The 14,690-nt window shown below is 39.3% G+C and overlaps 1 protein-coding gene across 2 annotated transcripts in view; it reads right to left on the bottom strand.

Annotated features, from left to right (window-relative positions):
- The window catches only part of UNC5C (unc-5 netrin receptor C), a gene marked incomplete at both ends in the record, with an annotated part of 418,359 nt that extends 409,098 nt beyond the window's left edge, over positions 1-9,261 (bottom strand). For both annotated transcript variants that reach the window (XM_084233858.1, XM_084233859.1), the window contains one exon: positions 9,138-9,261. In XM_084233858.1, coding sequence (XP_084089984.1) covers positions 9,138-9,261 — 124 coding nt within the window. The remainder of the gene's footprint in view (positions 1-9,137) is intronic.
- Positions 9,262-14,690: the final 5,429 nt, after the last annotated feature.

Below are 14,690 nucleotides of genomic sequence, written 5' to 3'. Positions count from 1 at the left end.
GGAGATCCAGAAGGAACAAGGCAAGTTGCTAAAGTAAATGACAGGCAATGTAATTACTGTTTTATTTAGAATGACTTCAAGATTGCTGCTTGCTAAACTTCAGCACTTCCACTGGGAAGCTATACAATGTATGTATTTGGCAACTTCTTTATTCAGTGGAAGAGAAAACATATCATTTTCCCCTTATCAAAAGCTAAATTCAAATGTCAACACATTTCACAAAGACATAATACTCAAAATGAAACTACCGTTATTTAGTATGTCTTCCCAATCATAAAGGTTTTTTTTTTTTTGTGTGTGGCAGTAATTTGGCTCTTTGTTTGTTTGGATTAGAGATAGCACAGGTCTCTGAAAATCATATATGGTAGAACAGCAATGCTTCTGTTGTTATAATTTTCAGTTCCTGTGAATGTTAGAAAATACTATTTGTTAAGAAGTATACTTTGATTCAGTTTTGAAAGGAATTTTTCAGGTTCTTGAAATTTCAAAGAGATTCTAGAATGATTTAAAATATTAATCTTGAATATAATTAATAAACTTGAAAATTCATGGAAAATAGAATTGTCCAAAATTGTTAGTTACCTTTAAGTTTGGTCTAATAAATGAATAACTCACTATGCCTGTAACTAGAGTGGAAATCATTACACAACACACCCTATCATATTGCACTTAAAGTCCATTATCTAAGAGAATGTGCATTATGAATTAATTTGGAATGATCGCTTTTCTAAATAAATGGTGCACTTCTATACAGCTCTTTTATATATCATATTATTAAACACACTAATTTTCTTAAAGGTTGGAAAACATCTGCACTTTAATTCTTGAACATATCTACCCTTACAACTGGGCTATAGACCCATTTTAATATGAAAGCACTAATCTGGTTTTATTGGAAAGGGGAGTTCATATACAAGATTTTTCTTCTGAACAAGAATAAAAGAGAATACAATAAATTGTAGCTAAATTCAGACAGTTCATGATTAAAAAATCAATTAAAATATTGACTAGAGCTAAGAAATGTTAACATTCATCAATAAACTTGTTTAATGTTCCGAGGGGGTTTCTGTTGTTTAACACCCTTAGTCTGAAGGAGAGATAAGAGAAATCCATCTACATTTTTATATCTCACATAATTGCCAAGAAATGAAACTAACTACAGAATCCAAATGACAATGATTAATGAAAGGGAAAATACCCTATACTCACAACTTTTTTTAAAAATAAATAAGGCTGGTAACTTTGGAGTTAAATTTGATTAATCAGTATCAGGTGTTAGCATGGTTACTTTAAGCTCTCACATTTAAAATAAAAATTCTTATACACACAACAATTCAATGAAGACTTAAGCTGGTTCCCCTCACTGTCAGATGTTAGACTTCTGAAACACCACAAACTTTTTTCTAAAGATTTATTTATGTATGCATGCAAGAACTGGGGTACAGGCCAGAGATGTGGGTGGTGAGAGGATTCACCGGAGACAGAGTGGGGAACAGAACAGACAAACTGACTGAAACACACTGCTGAGGGGAGCAGCAGGCAAGGCAGGAGAGGTCTGCTCTGCCATGTGGGTAGCTCCCTGGCCTGGCCAGGGTTTGAACTTTGTGCTGCAGGGTCTGCAGACAGCTTTACAGGTTGCATCTTAATCCCTTGTGCCACCAAGGAGGCCCACAAAATACTTTTGAACCACTGCTCATTGCAAACAAAAGATATACAGATATAAGGAGAAATATCTGTATATTTGGCACTTTCAATGTTATAGCTTACTTTCTAAATTATAACTTCAATTTAATAAATGTCACAGTAACTTTAACACTAGACACTTTTTTGTGGGAAATAAATATGATTTAAGTACCTATGAAATCTGGAGGCATCCTTCCATGTATTTCAAAAATTAATTATCTAACCATAAGTGAACAATTGGGGGAGAGGGACAGAAATGTTCAAAATGAGAATCCACATACAACTTCAACCCAAAACATTTTTTTTTAATTCTGAAATTATAGCCCAATATTTTCCAACATTTTGCTTACAGAGTCTAATATTTGCAATATAATATATGTGTTGAGTTTTCACACACACACACACACACATAAAATAAAGAGAAATTATTCTGAGCTCTTTAATCCACTAGAAAGGGTACAAAAAACTTTTCCCAGTATTGTTAGCGTATAAATTATTACTAAAAATTTTTCTTTTGAGATACTCATAAAGTTAGATATGAAAAATATTAAAATAAAATATAAATTATTAAAGTATTAGAGTTCTTTTTAAGAACTAAAAAAAGGAGACAGCAGTATTTTATTGCTCAAGAAAAATTCAACCTGCCGCAAAAAAGGTACTTGAAAAGTAACACTAAGTTCCTCAGAGTTTCTATTCTAGCTCAAATATACTTTAAATAATACTGTGACAATACCCAAGGTCTCAGACTCATGTAGAGCTCCTCCACAAATACATAAGCTATAACAAATCCAAATGAAATATGAAATCAAAAAAGTGTCTGTACAGAGCTTGAAGAACTTAGATTTTAAAAAGCTATAGAATAGTCATCTATTTTTGGGCATTTGGGTTGTTTCCAAATTATTATAAATTGTAAATGCTATTATAAATACTGCTGCAATAAACACTGGGGTTACAGGTATTCTTTTGAATCAATGTTTTTGTGTCCTTTGGGTAGATCCCTGGGAATAGAATTGCTGAGTCATATGGTACCTCCATTTTTATTAGACTGAGTAACCTCCAAACAGCTTTCCATAGTGGTTGGACCAGTTTGTACTCTAACCAACATGTAGGAGAGTTCCTTTTTCACCACATCCTCACCAACATTTGCTGTCACTAGATTTTTTTTTTTTTTTTTTGATATGTGCCATTCGTACTGGGTCAAGAAGATGTGGTATATATACACAATTGAATACTGTTCAGCAATCAAAAAAGATAAACAAATGTCATTTGTAGCAACATGGATGGAGCTAGAAGGAATTATGCTCAGTGAAATAAGTCAGAAGGAAAAAGAAAAATATCAGATGGTTTCACTTATTGGAGGAATACAGGGGAACTAAATAAGATATCAGGGGAAAAATAATAACAATGCAAAACACAACACAACAAACAAAAACAAACAGACAATTAGAAACCAGAGACATCCTACAGAAAGCAGAGACATCCTACATGACTCCTACAGAGACATCCTACAGAGGAGAGAGAGGGATCAGATGGAGGGAAGGGGGGGCACTTGGTCTGTGGTGATGGTGCAAGGGTGAATTGGTGAAGGAAATTCTATGGGGACTACATGATGCCAATGCGGGAAAACAAAAAAAGCAAACATTGTTTTAATATGAATAGTAATGTAAAATATATATAAATTTAAAAAAAAAAGATATAGAATAAAAATGTGGGCCTCTGTAAGTGCAGACAAGGCACTCAAAATTTAAAATCACACTGAAAAAACTATAGGAGAAATATCTCCCTTAATTCTAAGTAACATGAAAATCCCCACACATCTCTAGTTTTATCACAAAAACCTGCCAGAAAACATTTGCATTTAACATGAAAAAATAACAATGATCATTGATTACCAGAAGTAATTAAATGGGAAATATTTAAAGTATGTGCCATGTATATTACCCATGTTGTTCCAAATTATGGTACTAAAACTTTCTGTTACAAATACAATTTGAATATATGAAAGTTTTGTTGAACTTGCTTTTCTTCAAGTGAAACTATTTTTCTCTTTATTTTTCTCTATATTCAATTATGTGTTCATTTCTTTTTTTAAGAAGACTATTGACATTTGCATAAAGGCTAATTTCCTTCAAACTCTTATTTATAATCCTGGGACTTGACATAATTTTCCGTATTTATGGATTTATGAAATTATCTTTCAATATTTATGCTAACGACAGGAAGTCAAACAAAGAGCTTGTAGGCAGGATTTAATTTGCAGTAACTTAACATGGCATTTTTGGAACTGCTATTAGTTACTTGTCTGAAACAGCAGAAAGGAAGAAATAAGGCTATGAAAGGGGATAGCTTTTTCCCATGGGCTTTTCCAAGAATTTAGTGTCCAGGAGTTTGCAGTGATAAACTTGGAGCATCCCCTTAGATAGTTCTATTTGTTGCCTTTAGGGTAACCATGTTTATACCACTCCACACTCTAAGTTCAAAATTCTTGACCTTTAATTTAACTTCTAGATTTTTCTAGGAGGTTTACTTAGGTTTATTTTTCTCAGAGGAGTTGAAAGCCAAAAAATACTGCCCTAAACACTTTATGTATATCCACAGGTATTAATACATTCAATTCTAATATAATATTATCCTCATTTTACATATGAGAAAACTATAACACACAAAAGAAAGCTAAATGACTCACCAATGGCCAATTAGCTAGAAGGTGATGGAGGCAGGATTATGAGACATTAATAACCACTAAGCTAACTGGCAGATGGTCAAACACCACTAACAGCCTTTAGCTTGTGCCTCCCCAAAGTCATGCCAAAATTAAATCTGAATAAGAATCAATGCAAGTAAGACATTTGCAAAACTTAGCTGTGAGAACATCCCATTTCTAACCAAACTGTCAAACCAAAGTTTCTCCGCACAGAAATTTAGAAACCAAACTCACCCCACCACTAACACTAAACCTAAGTTCACTTTCTTTTCTTTTCTTTTTTTTTTTTTAAGATTTATTTAGTTATTTATACAAGCACTGGGTATAGTCAGAAGCAAGGAAGGGTAAGATAATTCACCAGAGCTACAGCGGGGAGCTGAACAGGCAGACTGACAAAGAAGTACACTGCTGAGGGGAGCAGCGGGTGCTGCAGGAGAGGTCTGTGCGCCAAGTGGGACCCTTGCCCAGCAGCCAGGGATGGAACTTGCACTGCAGAGGCTGCGGGCAGCTTTGCAGCCCAGCGCTCAACTGCTGTGCCACTGGGGAGGCCCTAAGTTTACTTTCTTTGTAAGTCTGAATCCAGACTTAGGCCCACTGTTATATTTCAGAAGGTGAATGATAATCATTTGATTTTGATTTATCTTCTTGAGTGATGCAAGTGTTTCCTTCAATTCTGTATGCCTAACAAATAGCACCCATGTCTGGGACACACTTGCAGAAAATTGTGAAAAACTTTGCCTCTAATATTATATGCTATCCAAATGAAAAAGTACCTTTCAAATTTGTGGGGGAAATGGGAATACTTTTTTTTTAACTCCACCAATACAAAAGTCAAACTAAGAAATTAAAATGCAGAGTAAAACTGTAAGAAAAGAGGTTGACCCAATCCCCACCTCACACTTTTTCCATTATCTTTTTTAAAGTGATTGCAGTCATTAATTTTAATATTTCTTCTGAGAGTGACTCCCTCTGCTGCTCCAGCAAACCTATGACCTAAATCAGAAACTGCTAAATGCAGTTAAGGTTTAATAGAGCACACTCTTTCTATTTGCACTAATTGGAAAACCTAGTGTACATTAGAGAACAGTTATTTTTAAGTCTCAACAATAATTCTAAATAAGCTAAGAGGATTTTGCCTAATATAACTTATGCCTCTTTCATGCCTTTAAGCAGTTTGCTTTAAAAAGACCAGTATGAATTCTGATTAGGACAACCAGCTAGCTCCCAGACTACAATGGGAGATGCTCCAGGATCTGATATTTTAAACTCTGAATCACCCAGTAATCAGAACACAGAAGACCAGGGAGTCAATAAATGTTAACAACCTAATGGTTCCTTATTCATTACAAGTACTTGAAAAGTTCATTTTCTGAAGCCTTGTATGCATTCCCTAAACTAGACAATATGAAATTACTTTTCTATACAAAGGTAAGCTAGCATACTTTACCTTACTGAAAATTTCAAATGTGAACTCATGGAGTTACTCTGCTCCTAAAATGGAGAAATATATGGCACATTTGTATGGAAATTCAACTATCTTTTTTTCTTGCCAGTTGACTATTTCTACCACAACAACATGCATAAATGCATGGAAGTAAATTTTACCCTTTAGTAGAAAGAAGTATTTTATTTATATTAAAAAGTCATTATAAATTAAATTGTCATAAAAGAAATTATCCCAATATGACTGGAGTCTAGTAATTTTCTGAGTTTGGTGACATAACACTAGTTGGTGCTAGAAAAATAGCATATCAGTGCGGTGTAGCCCAGAATTAAAAATGCATTCATAAAACAAGATGCCACTGATACTGAGGCACAGTAATCAAATGAACACATACAAACATAGCACACACACATACACACACACACATACACAAATATCCACACATAGGCTCCCTTCTCCTAGTAAAATCTTTCATTCTTGGAAGTCAGAAATACCACAAATTCCCTGGAGTTAGGAGTTCCCAGCATCCTGAATGAAACAATTAGAGCATAACCAGGAAAGAGAAAGTTGTCTAAAGCCTAGAGAAATTCCCAAGGACCTGTTTAGTAACTGCTCTCTTTAGGCCAGTTACAAAAGGCAGTGTACTCACAAATAATAGCCATTATGTTATTTTATTTAAACATCTATTGTGTTCTTGTCTATTTCTGAAGAGATACAATTTTTGTAACTTCTTAATTTTGTTTAGTACTTTTCTAACAATGAAATAAAACCTTACCCACATGGCAAAGTGCTTAAATCACTTTCTCATCTAATTGTATATGAGTTCCTTTCATAAAATAGTTTGTTCCCTTCCTTAAGTCCTCTGTAAATGGAAATCATACCATGAGGGAGCAGTAGCATCTTTTATTACTCTAGACCACGAGAGAAGAGAAAGGAAAAGAAATTATAAGGGAAAAGAGGTGTGTCAGCACTTTATACAAGTGATTGAGAAGACAGTGTAATAGAGGTTCCACAGTAAACAGGCTGGGAGAGTAGATTAGAGTGATGGTGACAGTAGTTGATAGTAAGTAGACTTCAGTGTTTTCTAGGTTTTTGATACCTAATAGACAACACAGGAAAAGCTAGTATGTAGACAACACATGGAGAATAACAAAGGTGAAAGCAGAGAACTAGTGTCTCTCAAGGACCTTAAGACTCAAACATAAACTGGAACTCTGTTATTCAGCAGGAACAAAAATAACTAAATAAGTTAAACGGGGGATAGCGCTTAAAAGCACACACCCGGCCGAAGACATTTCTCCACTTAAGACCAGAAGAACAAGTTCAATCCTCAATCTTTGTCTGATCTATGAGAAGAAAAAAGTACAATTGCAAAATGTTCAGTCTATCTGGAGTGTTCTTTCTTTTAATTCCCCTTTCCTTTTCCTCTCAATATTAATTCATTTACAATCTCCTGTTTGATTATCTTTATTGATCCTTTTTCCTACGGAGAGTTTTTAATGGGCCGTCATAAGCTCTAGGTGGAGTCCTCTATCTCCTGTTTGGAATCTTTGAGGACTTTAAGTTTTCCTTTTTTCAAACACTTCACCTGGTGTTCCCCCACACCAGACCCACCCAGGGGTCCAGTCTTTTGTGTGCCCAATAACAGCAGGCGAATTCCACGGAGTCACACGACTGATAACACCACTATTCATCAGGTTGCACAGTTCTACTTCTAAGAACCCTCCTCTAAACACTATGAGTGAGCAACTACCCTGGGAAGTTGTACCGATTTCAAGAAATCTAAAAGACCCCGGGATTCTGAATGGCTATCCTTTTGTAAATGGATAGAGGAGCTCTGAGCTCTGGAAGTAGGCATAAGAACACCAAGGCAAAAGCTTGCGGACGGGCGGCATCTAGCAAGAGAGGAAGGCAGGATTTATGAGCAAGGCTTCTCAGCCTGGCAGCAGGAAAATTCACTCCCTAAGTAGCTATCCCTAATTCACAAAGCCTAGCTAACCACTTACCTCCGCACCCAGACTACACTCGCCCACGCTTAGCCCCCGCTTTCACCTCCACGGACCTACACCCCCCGCCCACCCCCAACCTCAGTGCCTTCGCGCCTCACTAGAGGTAACCTCCACAGTCTGAGCGTCACCCCGGGAGTCGAGGCTCTCGCCACACCTACTTTGCTCTCCAAATTGGAAAGAAATGTAACCAAGACGATGGAATCCCTCAATCATCTCTGAATACTGCGAAAGCTTCCTCCACCCCCACCCCAGGGAAAAGCTGAGCTGCCGCCCCTGAGTCTGGGACCACCACACCTGGGCGAAAAGACCCAGGTGGGCGCTTCTTTAGGCCAAAAGGTTGGGGCTCAGGTGACCCGAAAAAGACCGAGGAGGAGACGACCGCGTAGGCTGTCTCGGCTCCTTCACACTCCTCTGCCCGCCCTGCAAAGGCTGCGAGCTGCCGGTACCGCTTCAAACTCCGGGACTGGGAGGCGCCTCGGAGGTCAGCCCCACGTCTCCCCTCCTTCATCACCTATCCTCAACTCCTGGCTGATCTCCCCCCAGTGCCAATTTGGTCCAGCTGTTTACAGCTCAAATGCATTAAATTAAAAAGTCAAAGTTATACAATGATGGGCTACTCAAGGGAGTTTCGGGTTTGGTTTGAACGACCGGTCCGTTTCCCCAGAGCGCTGGGATTTTAAGTTTCTCTGTCGCCGGCGGGACTAGGCAGAGGGTGTGCGTGCGGCACACCCAAGAGTCTGCAGAAGGCTGGGTCGCGGGCTGCGCGAGCTCTGCGTGTCCACAGAGCCCAGAGCGGCAGCCGTGGAGCACACGCACGAGTGGATCCTTGGCCATAATGGACACATTTCTTCAACTGGGCGCCCTTTAGCGACTGGCAAGCTCAGTCGCTGAAGATCCCGCAACCCCAGACGTGGCGCAAGGCTGGCAGTCTCCGCACCTCGGGAGACATCCATGACAAGCCACACAGCTACCCGCACGGAGAGTTTCTTCAAACCTCTGTGTGTACAATATGCAACAATGTGTGCGTGTGGAGCAGAAAGTGCAAAAGGCACTCAAGGCGCCCACACGCCCAGAGACAGATGCGTGTCCACACCCCGAGAGTCCCTCTGTGCTCATCTTAAAAGATAAATTAAAAATGTTAACCAAAGATGTTTGAATAGTTGGGAAAGTGGAATTTAAAGTGATTTCCGATGGAGAGCCACGGGCGAGATTAAGGCAGCCAGAAGCGGAGAGGAAGCCAACAGCTAGGAGGAAAGGTAGAAGCGGAGGTGGCCGCCAGGCTCGGCGGACCCCTTACCTTGAGCAGCTGAGCCGGTGCCGCTGGCGCTGAGCAAGGCCAGGGCAGGTAGCACGAACATTTGCAGCGCGTATCCCAGCCCCAATCCGCAGCGGGCCGCTGTCGACCGCAAACCTTTCCCCATCGTCGACGGCGGTGTGCCGGGATGGGGGGTCACACACCGAGACGCGCAGACCGCGGAAAGCCCCGCTGGGCAGCAGCTGAATCCGTGCAGTTCGAAGAAATAATGACACCCGAGTAGCAGTTCGAAGAAATAATGACACCCGAGCGCCACACTTCAATTTCTCCCAGGGCAAGGGACAAAATGGGGTGGAGAGGAAACGGCTGAAGAGTTCGGAAGTCCCTCTTCCCCTGCTCCTCCTAACCCGCGGCTGCAGAAACGGCCGCTCTGCCCCTACTTGGGAAGTGGAGAAGGCGCCGGGCGGCCACCTCGCCGCTCCCCTCCAGCAGCAGGAGCGAGCGCAGCTCCGCCGCGCGCCGAGCCCGGGCTAGTCTACGGGTCCCCTACCCGGTGCCGCACACTCACTGGCACCAGGGGGCGGAGGGGGAACTGGCGGGGGGCTGGGGGGTGGAGTAGCGGGAGCGGGAGGGAGCAAGGGAGGGAGCTGGGCACTGCGAGGCGCTCTCGTCTCCAATCTGAGTGTTCTCTCACCGGTGGAGAGACGTCCTGGCTACCGTTGCAGTATGGCCGAGGAGGGTCACCTCCTAATGTGGGGCACACGGGTGCGTGGAGACGCTCGCAGAGGAGGCGTGGAGAGCGCAGCCCGACTCCCCTGGGTGGTAAGCAGTGGCGGGAGCGCGCCCGCCCTAGTTATGTAAGCTAGGATTGGAGGGAAATGCGCGCCGAGCACGGGAGGTGGAGACCGACAGTTGGTTATGCGCGGAAAGCCGGGAGAGACAGACCTGAGGGTAGGAGGCGGCTGCAGAGAGTGGGAGCTCGCTGGCCTCCCGCGGTGCGCCAGACCCGGGCTCAGAGAGCTTAACGGGAGCGCGCAGAGCCTTTTGGCTGCGCCCAGTGGAGCTCAGCCTGCCGCCTGCCAGATTCTCCACGGCGCTGGCAAAGCCTGAGCCAGACTCCCCTGGACTGGACTCACTCTACGACTTCGGGTCTTGTGATTGATGAAGCGGGGAGTGTGAGCTGGAGCTCAAGTTTTGCGTGTGGGGAAGAAGGCATGAAGCTTTCGCAGAGACCCAACCCGCTGCAACCTTGGCTTGTCAGCGCTACTGAGGCTACTTTAGGCTCTGGGCACCTGGAACCTTTCTGTAGTGGAGCAGGAAGCCAAGCTCAAGGAAGACCCATTCTGCAGCAGCTCTTTATTTGAGTGCATCTTGGTGACTGGCAAGGTTGAGAATGTAAAAGGTCTCCGAGAAAAAAATGTACAACTGATTTGTATATTCTCACTTAAGTGATGGTGAAAGCTATGGCATGTATTCCACATTCCTAATGGTGTGTGTAAGGATTCAAACTGTTGGATTTTTTATCTTTCTTCTGGGAAGAATAGCTTGGTTGTGGATCCGTTTTGTACTGATAAAGGAATGTAAGAATAGAAGAATAAAATAAGGAAAACCTAGACAAAAGGAAAGTGGATAAATTCACGGTTCAGTACACACAGATACAGCCAACATTCTGGGAAGAAGAAAACCGCTTCCGAAGATTAGTACATTTCAGAACTAATAAATTATATATCAGGGAAATGTTAAATTATTGGTACCAAGGGGCAATGTGTAAACACACACATAGGCATGAGGCCTGAGGTCCAATATTGGTGATGGTCATAACTCACTGTTCACCTGGACAGGTCAGGTAAACTGCATGTCTCAGTTTATTTGTGAAATATTTTATTGGATCGTTTCAAAGTTCTTTTCAATTCTAGCATTCCATGATTCTGCCTGACAAGCTCCATCTAAACCTCTAGGCAGTGAGAGATGTCTTGATATGTCTGATAGTTCTGATAAGGTCATACTTAGCAAAGACATTGACAAATCTGGCCATTTCTCATTTCTACGGAGCCTCTGCCTGTCATGCTAAAAATCTCTTCTTCACCATCTTCAGCTTTCCCATACCAAAGCATCTTGATATTTTGTTAAAAGGGAGTTTTTGGTACCAGGCTATCTGCATTCAATTCTTAGTATTTTTTCATAGTATTAGGTGACAAAACACTGAAAAATAAAAGCCAGGTGTTTTAGTTTTCTAATCTATAAGACAGGTCTAGTAGCAAAGGCTACCTTATAGGGTCTTATGAGGAATATATTAGTCAAAAATATGTGAAATGCCTGACAGAAAAAAAATCACAACTGTTATTTTTGCCATTGATGAGAGACTGAATGCTGAATGCTGTGTAGACCAGAACAGAACTTTTTGTAATGAGGAACATGTTCATTTCATATCTATGCTCTCCAGACTGGTGGTTATTAGACACATATGGCTACTGAGCATTTGCAATGTGGCCAATGGGAAATGGGAATTTTTATTTTTATTTAATTAATTTTAAATTTAAAAGCCACAAATCTAGTGTTCACCATATTAGATAGTGCATTTAGGCTACTTGTAACCTGTCATTTGAGAATGACATCTCAAGGGGTTATGACTATATTTATAATTGTTTTTATATTTTTTCCAAAATAGACAGTAGTTTAAATTCTAAGAAACTCTCACATATACTCATTATCTTAACAACAGCAAAAAATCATTTGCTTATTCATTGACAATTTATTTACCTAGGCTTCAAAACAGAATGTAGCACTTTTAAGGCAGATACTTGGCCTTGTAAATTCTCAGATCCTAAAACAGAGGCTGGTATATAGTGAGTGTTCTATCAATATGTCTGATTGCCAAAAAGATTCAGTCCTCTAAGTCTAGTTAGTGAAGTAGAATTAAATAGTCACATAATCCTGTTTGGGGCATTGGGGTATTCAAAGGATAGAGACTGCATGAATTTTTTTCTTTGAAAGAAAAAAAGAAAGGACCAGAAAAGGAAAAGTATGTCAGCACTGAAATTCTGCCTAAAAGAGGGCAGGATTATGGTTTGAGAAATGATTTTTTGCGATGAGATGGAAAAGGGAGGGGTGCTTGAGCACACAACAAGGACAGGAAAAGTACTAGCCAACAGATCAGTTGTACTAAGTAGGTGAATTTTGTATAATCTTTGGCCGCAGATGGAACTTGCTTTGTATATCAACATCTTGCCTAGGTTTTTTCTTCATGAAAAAGGTAGTGCAGTGCTGCATAGATTTCTGTACGTAAGATTGTGACTGAGTTCACTTAGATCTGAACACATGTCACAGCTTAGAGTATATTCTCTGGCCAACTGAACTAACATAGCATTTACCCCTTCACACTATATTACATTCACCTGCTTTAATCTTACATATAGTACTTATTATTATATAAACACATACATGCACATATATACATGTACACATACACATATAGTTAGTTATATAAGGCTGTATATATACATGTAAATGTATGTATAGACACATACATGTATGTGTGTATATTCTCCCATAGAATGTGTATTTCTCAAGAGGAGGAAATTTTTTCCTAGTGTTTTCACTGTTTTATGCCAGAACATAGAAAATGCTGTGGTACATAGTAGGTTATCATTAATTTTTTTTATTAATATTGACTAGAAAAATGAGAGCCAATGGATTTTAAAACTGAGCTAAGTCCTTGATTAAAACTTATTTTTTCCCCTCCCAATTGATGGAGAAATTGGGAAAAAAGATTTTCTAGTTGTTGCATAAAATTAAGTTTAGGCAATTATTCACCAAAAATTAATATAAATATGGTTTTTCAGGGTTGGAATACTGCAAGTGTTGAAGGAATGCACATGAAATTTATCTCACTTTGAAAATAAAAGCTTCATTTAAATCCATGTACAAGGGTTTCCTTTTTCTTGGCTGCAGTGAGTGGAGAATTAACTCTAGGGTAATAAATCCCAGTGACAGGTGCTAATGGGAATTAAACATGCAAATCCCCTGTATGTCCCTCCAGAAACATACACTAAGAAAAGTGTGCTATTTAGCATGTAGTCTGCTTAGTTATAATATTATTTACTCTAATCTAAGGTGGAAAAACTTTCCAGATTTAGGCTTAAAAAATGAGACCACACACACACAAAAAGAACATGTATTTAAAAAATTGAAATATTTTCTTCCATTTTATTTTTCTCATGTTTGATTCCCTATTTTTTGCATTTTTATTTGTTTTTATAATATCACAATATCAAAGCTATTAAGTGACAACATAATAGGAGAATTTTAGTGAATATAAATAAGATGGCAATGAGGAAATTCCTTTCCTATTTAGAAACTGAGGTTTCATAGACCTGAGGTAAAATTACTGATAGATATCAACTAAGGAGAGGCAGATGGTCCAGATTCAGTTCATTCAATTCCCCTTCTCGGCCTCAACCCACGGAAGAGAATTTGGTCTGCCATAAACCTATACACTCTGAGGCTTTATGCTTTATGTTAATTGTATTAGACAACACCTTTTGGTTGCAAGCAATAGAAAATTAAACCAGCTTAAACAAAAATAAATAAATAAATAAAAGGGAGAGAGAAAAGAAAAGAAAAATGGATCTTGTATGTAACTTAAAATTCATGAATAAAAATTTCTCTATTAAAATGGTAACATATTTTTGGTCACCCAGTGTGTGGCAGGCAGTGTTGTAAGCTATTTATAGGTGTTATTCTCATTTAATACTCAATATGAAGATTAAATGAAAGTACTATCATTTCTTATGCACAAGGAAACACAGTGGTTAAATAACTTTGATGGTCATACACCATTAACATTTACCAGCACCACTCTGATATTGGTATCATTTTCTATATGTAAAAACTTAAATACCATCACTCATGGGACACGGGACCTCCCCCAACTCCAATCTCTTGGTTCTGCTCTCCTCAGTTTTGACTTTACAGATCCATGATATCCACACAGGGAGAGCCTCACAGCTTCAGATTGATTTTTTTTTTTTTATCATTGTCATTCTCAGTAAAAAGCACAATCATTTGCAAATAGCTAAAACAAATCCCAGAACTAGTCAATATGTCCCTGGTCTACTTTGGGTTACATAGCCATAAGAATCACCACAACCTAATGGTTGAAATATACTGAATGGCAAGGTCTAGACCATATACTTATTTCTGGAAACTTAGATTAAAAATGGGGGGAAGGAATTTCCTAAAAGGAAATATACCAGAAAAGAAGATCAATGCAAAAAATATAGATTTTTGATCTAGAGTGAACAAAATAACAGATGTCTCTTCTGTGGAGTGGGAGTAGAATGAATTCTTTTCTAGGCTTGAGTTTTAGGCCACAGCACATCACTGTACCAATGAAAAACATTGGTTAAGAAGGACTGAAGAACAGTCCCTAGTAGATTTATCATTAATTGATTGGGAAGGAGAGTTGTATAATTCAAATCAATTCTATGCAGTTCAATACAATTCAATTTGATTCAGTTCAATTCAATTCAGTTCCATTCATAAAACTTTCACTCAGCCCTCATTATATTGGAGATCCGTTCCAAAATCCCTGGA

The sequence above is a fragment of the Talpa europaea genome (genome assembly GCF_964194135.1).
Source record: "Talpa europaea genome assembly, chromosome: 5".
NCBI classification, from domain to species: domain Eukaryota; kingdom Metazoa; phylum Chordata; class Mammalia; order Eulipotyphla; family Talpidae; genus Talpa; species Talpa europaea.
This window is presented reverse-complemented; position numbering and strand designations above follow the sequence as displayed.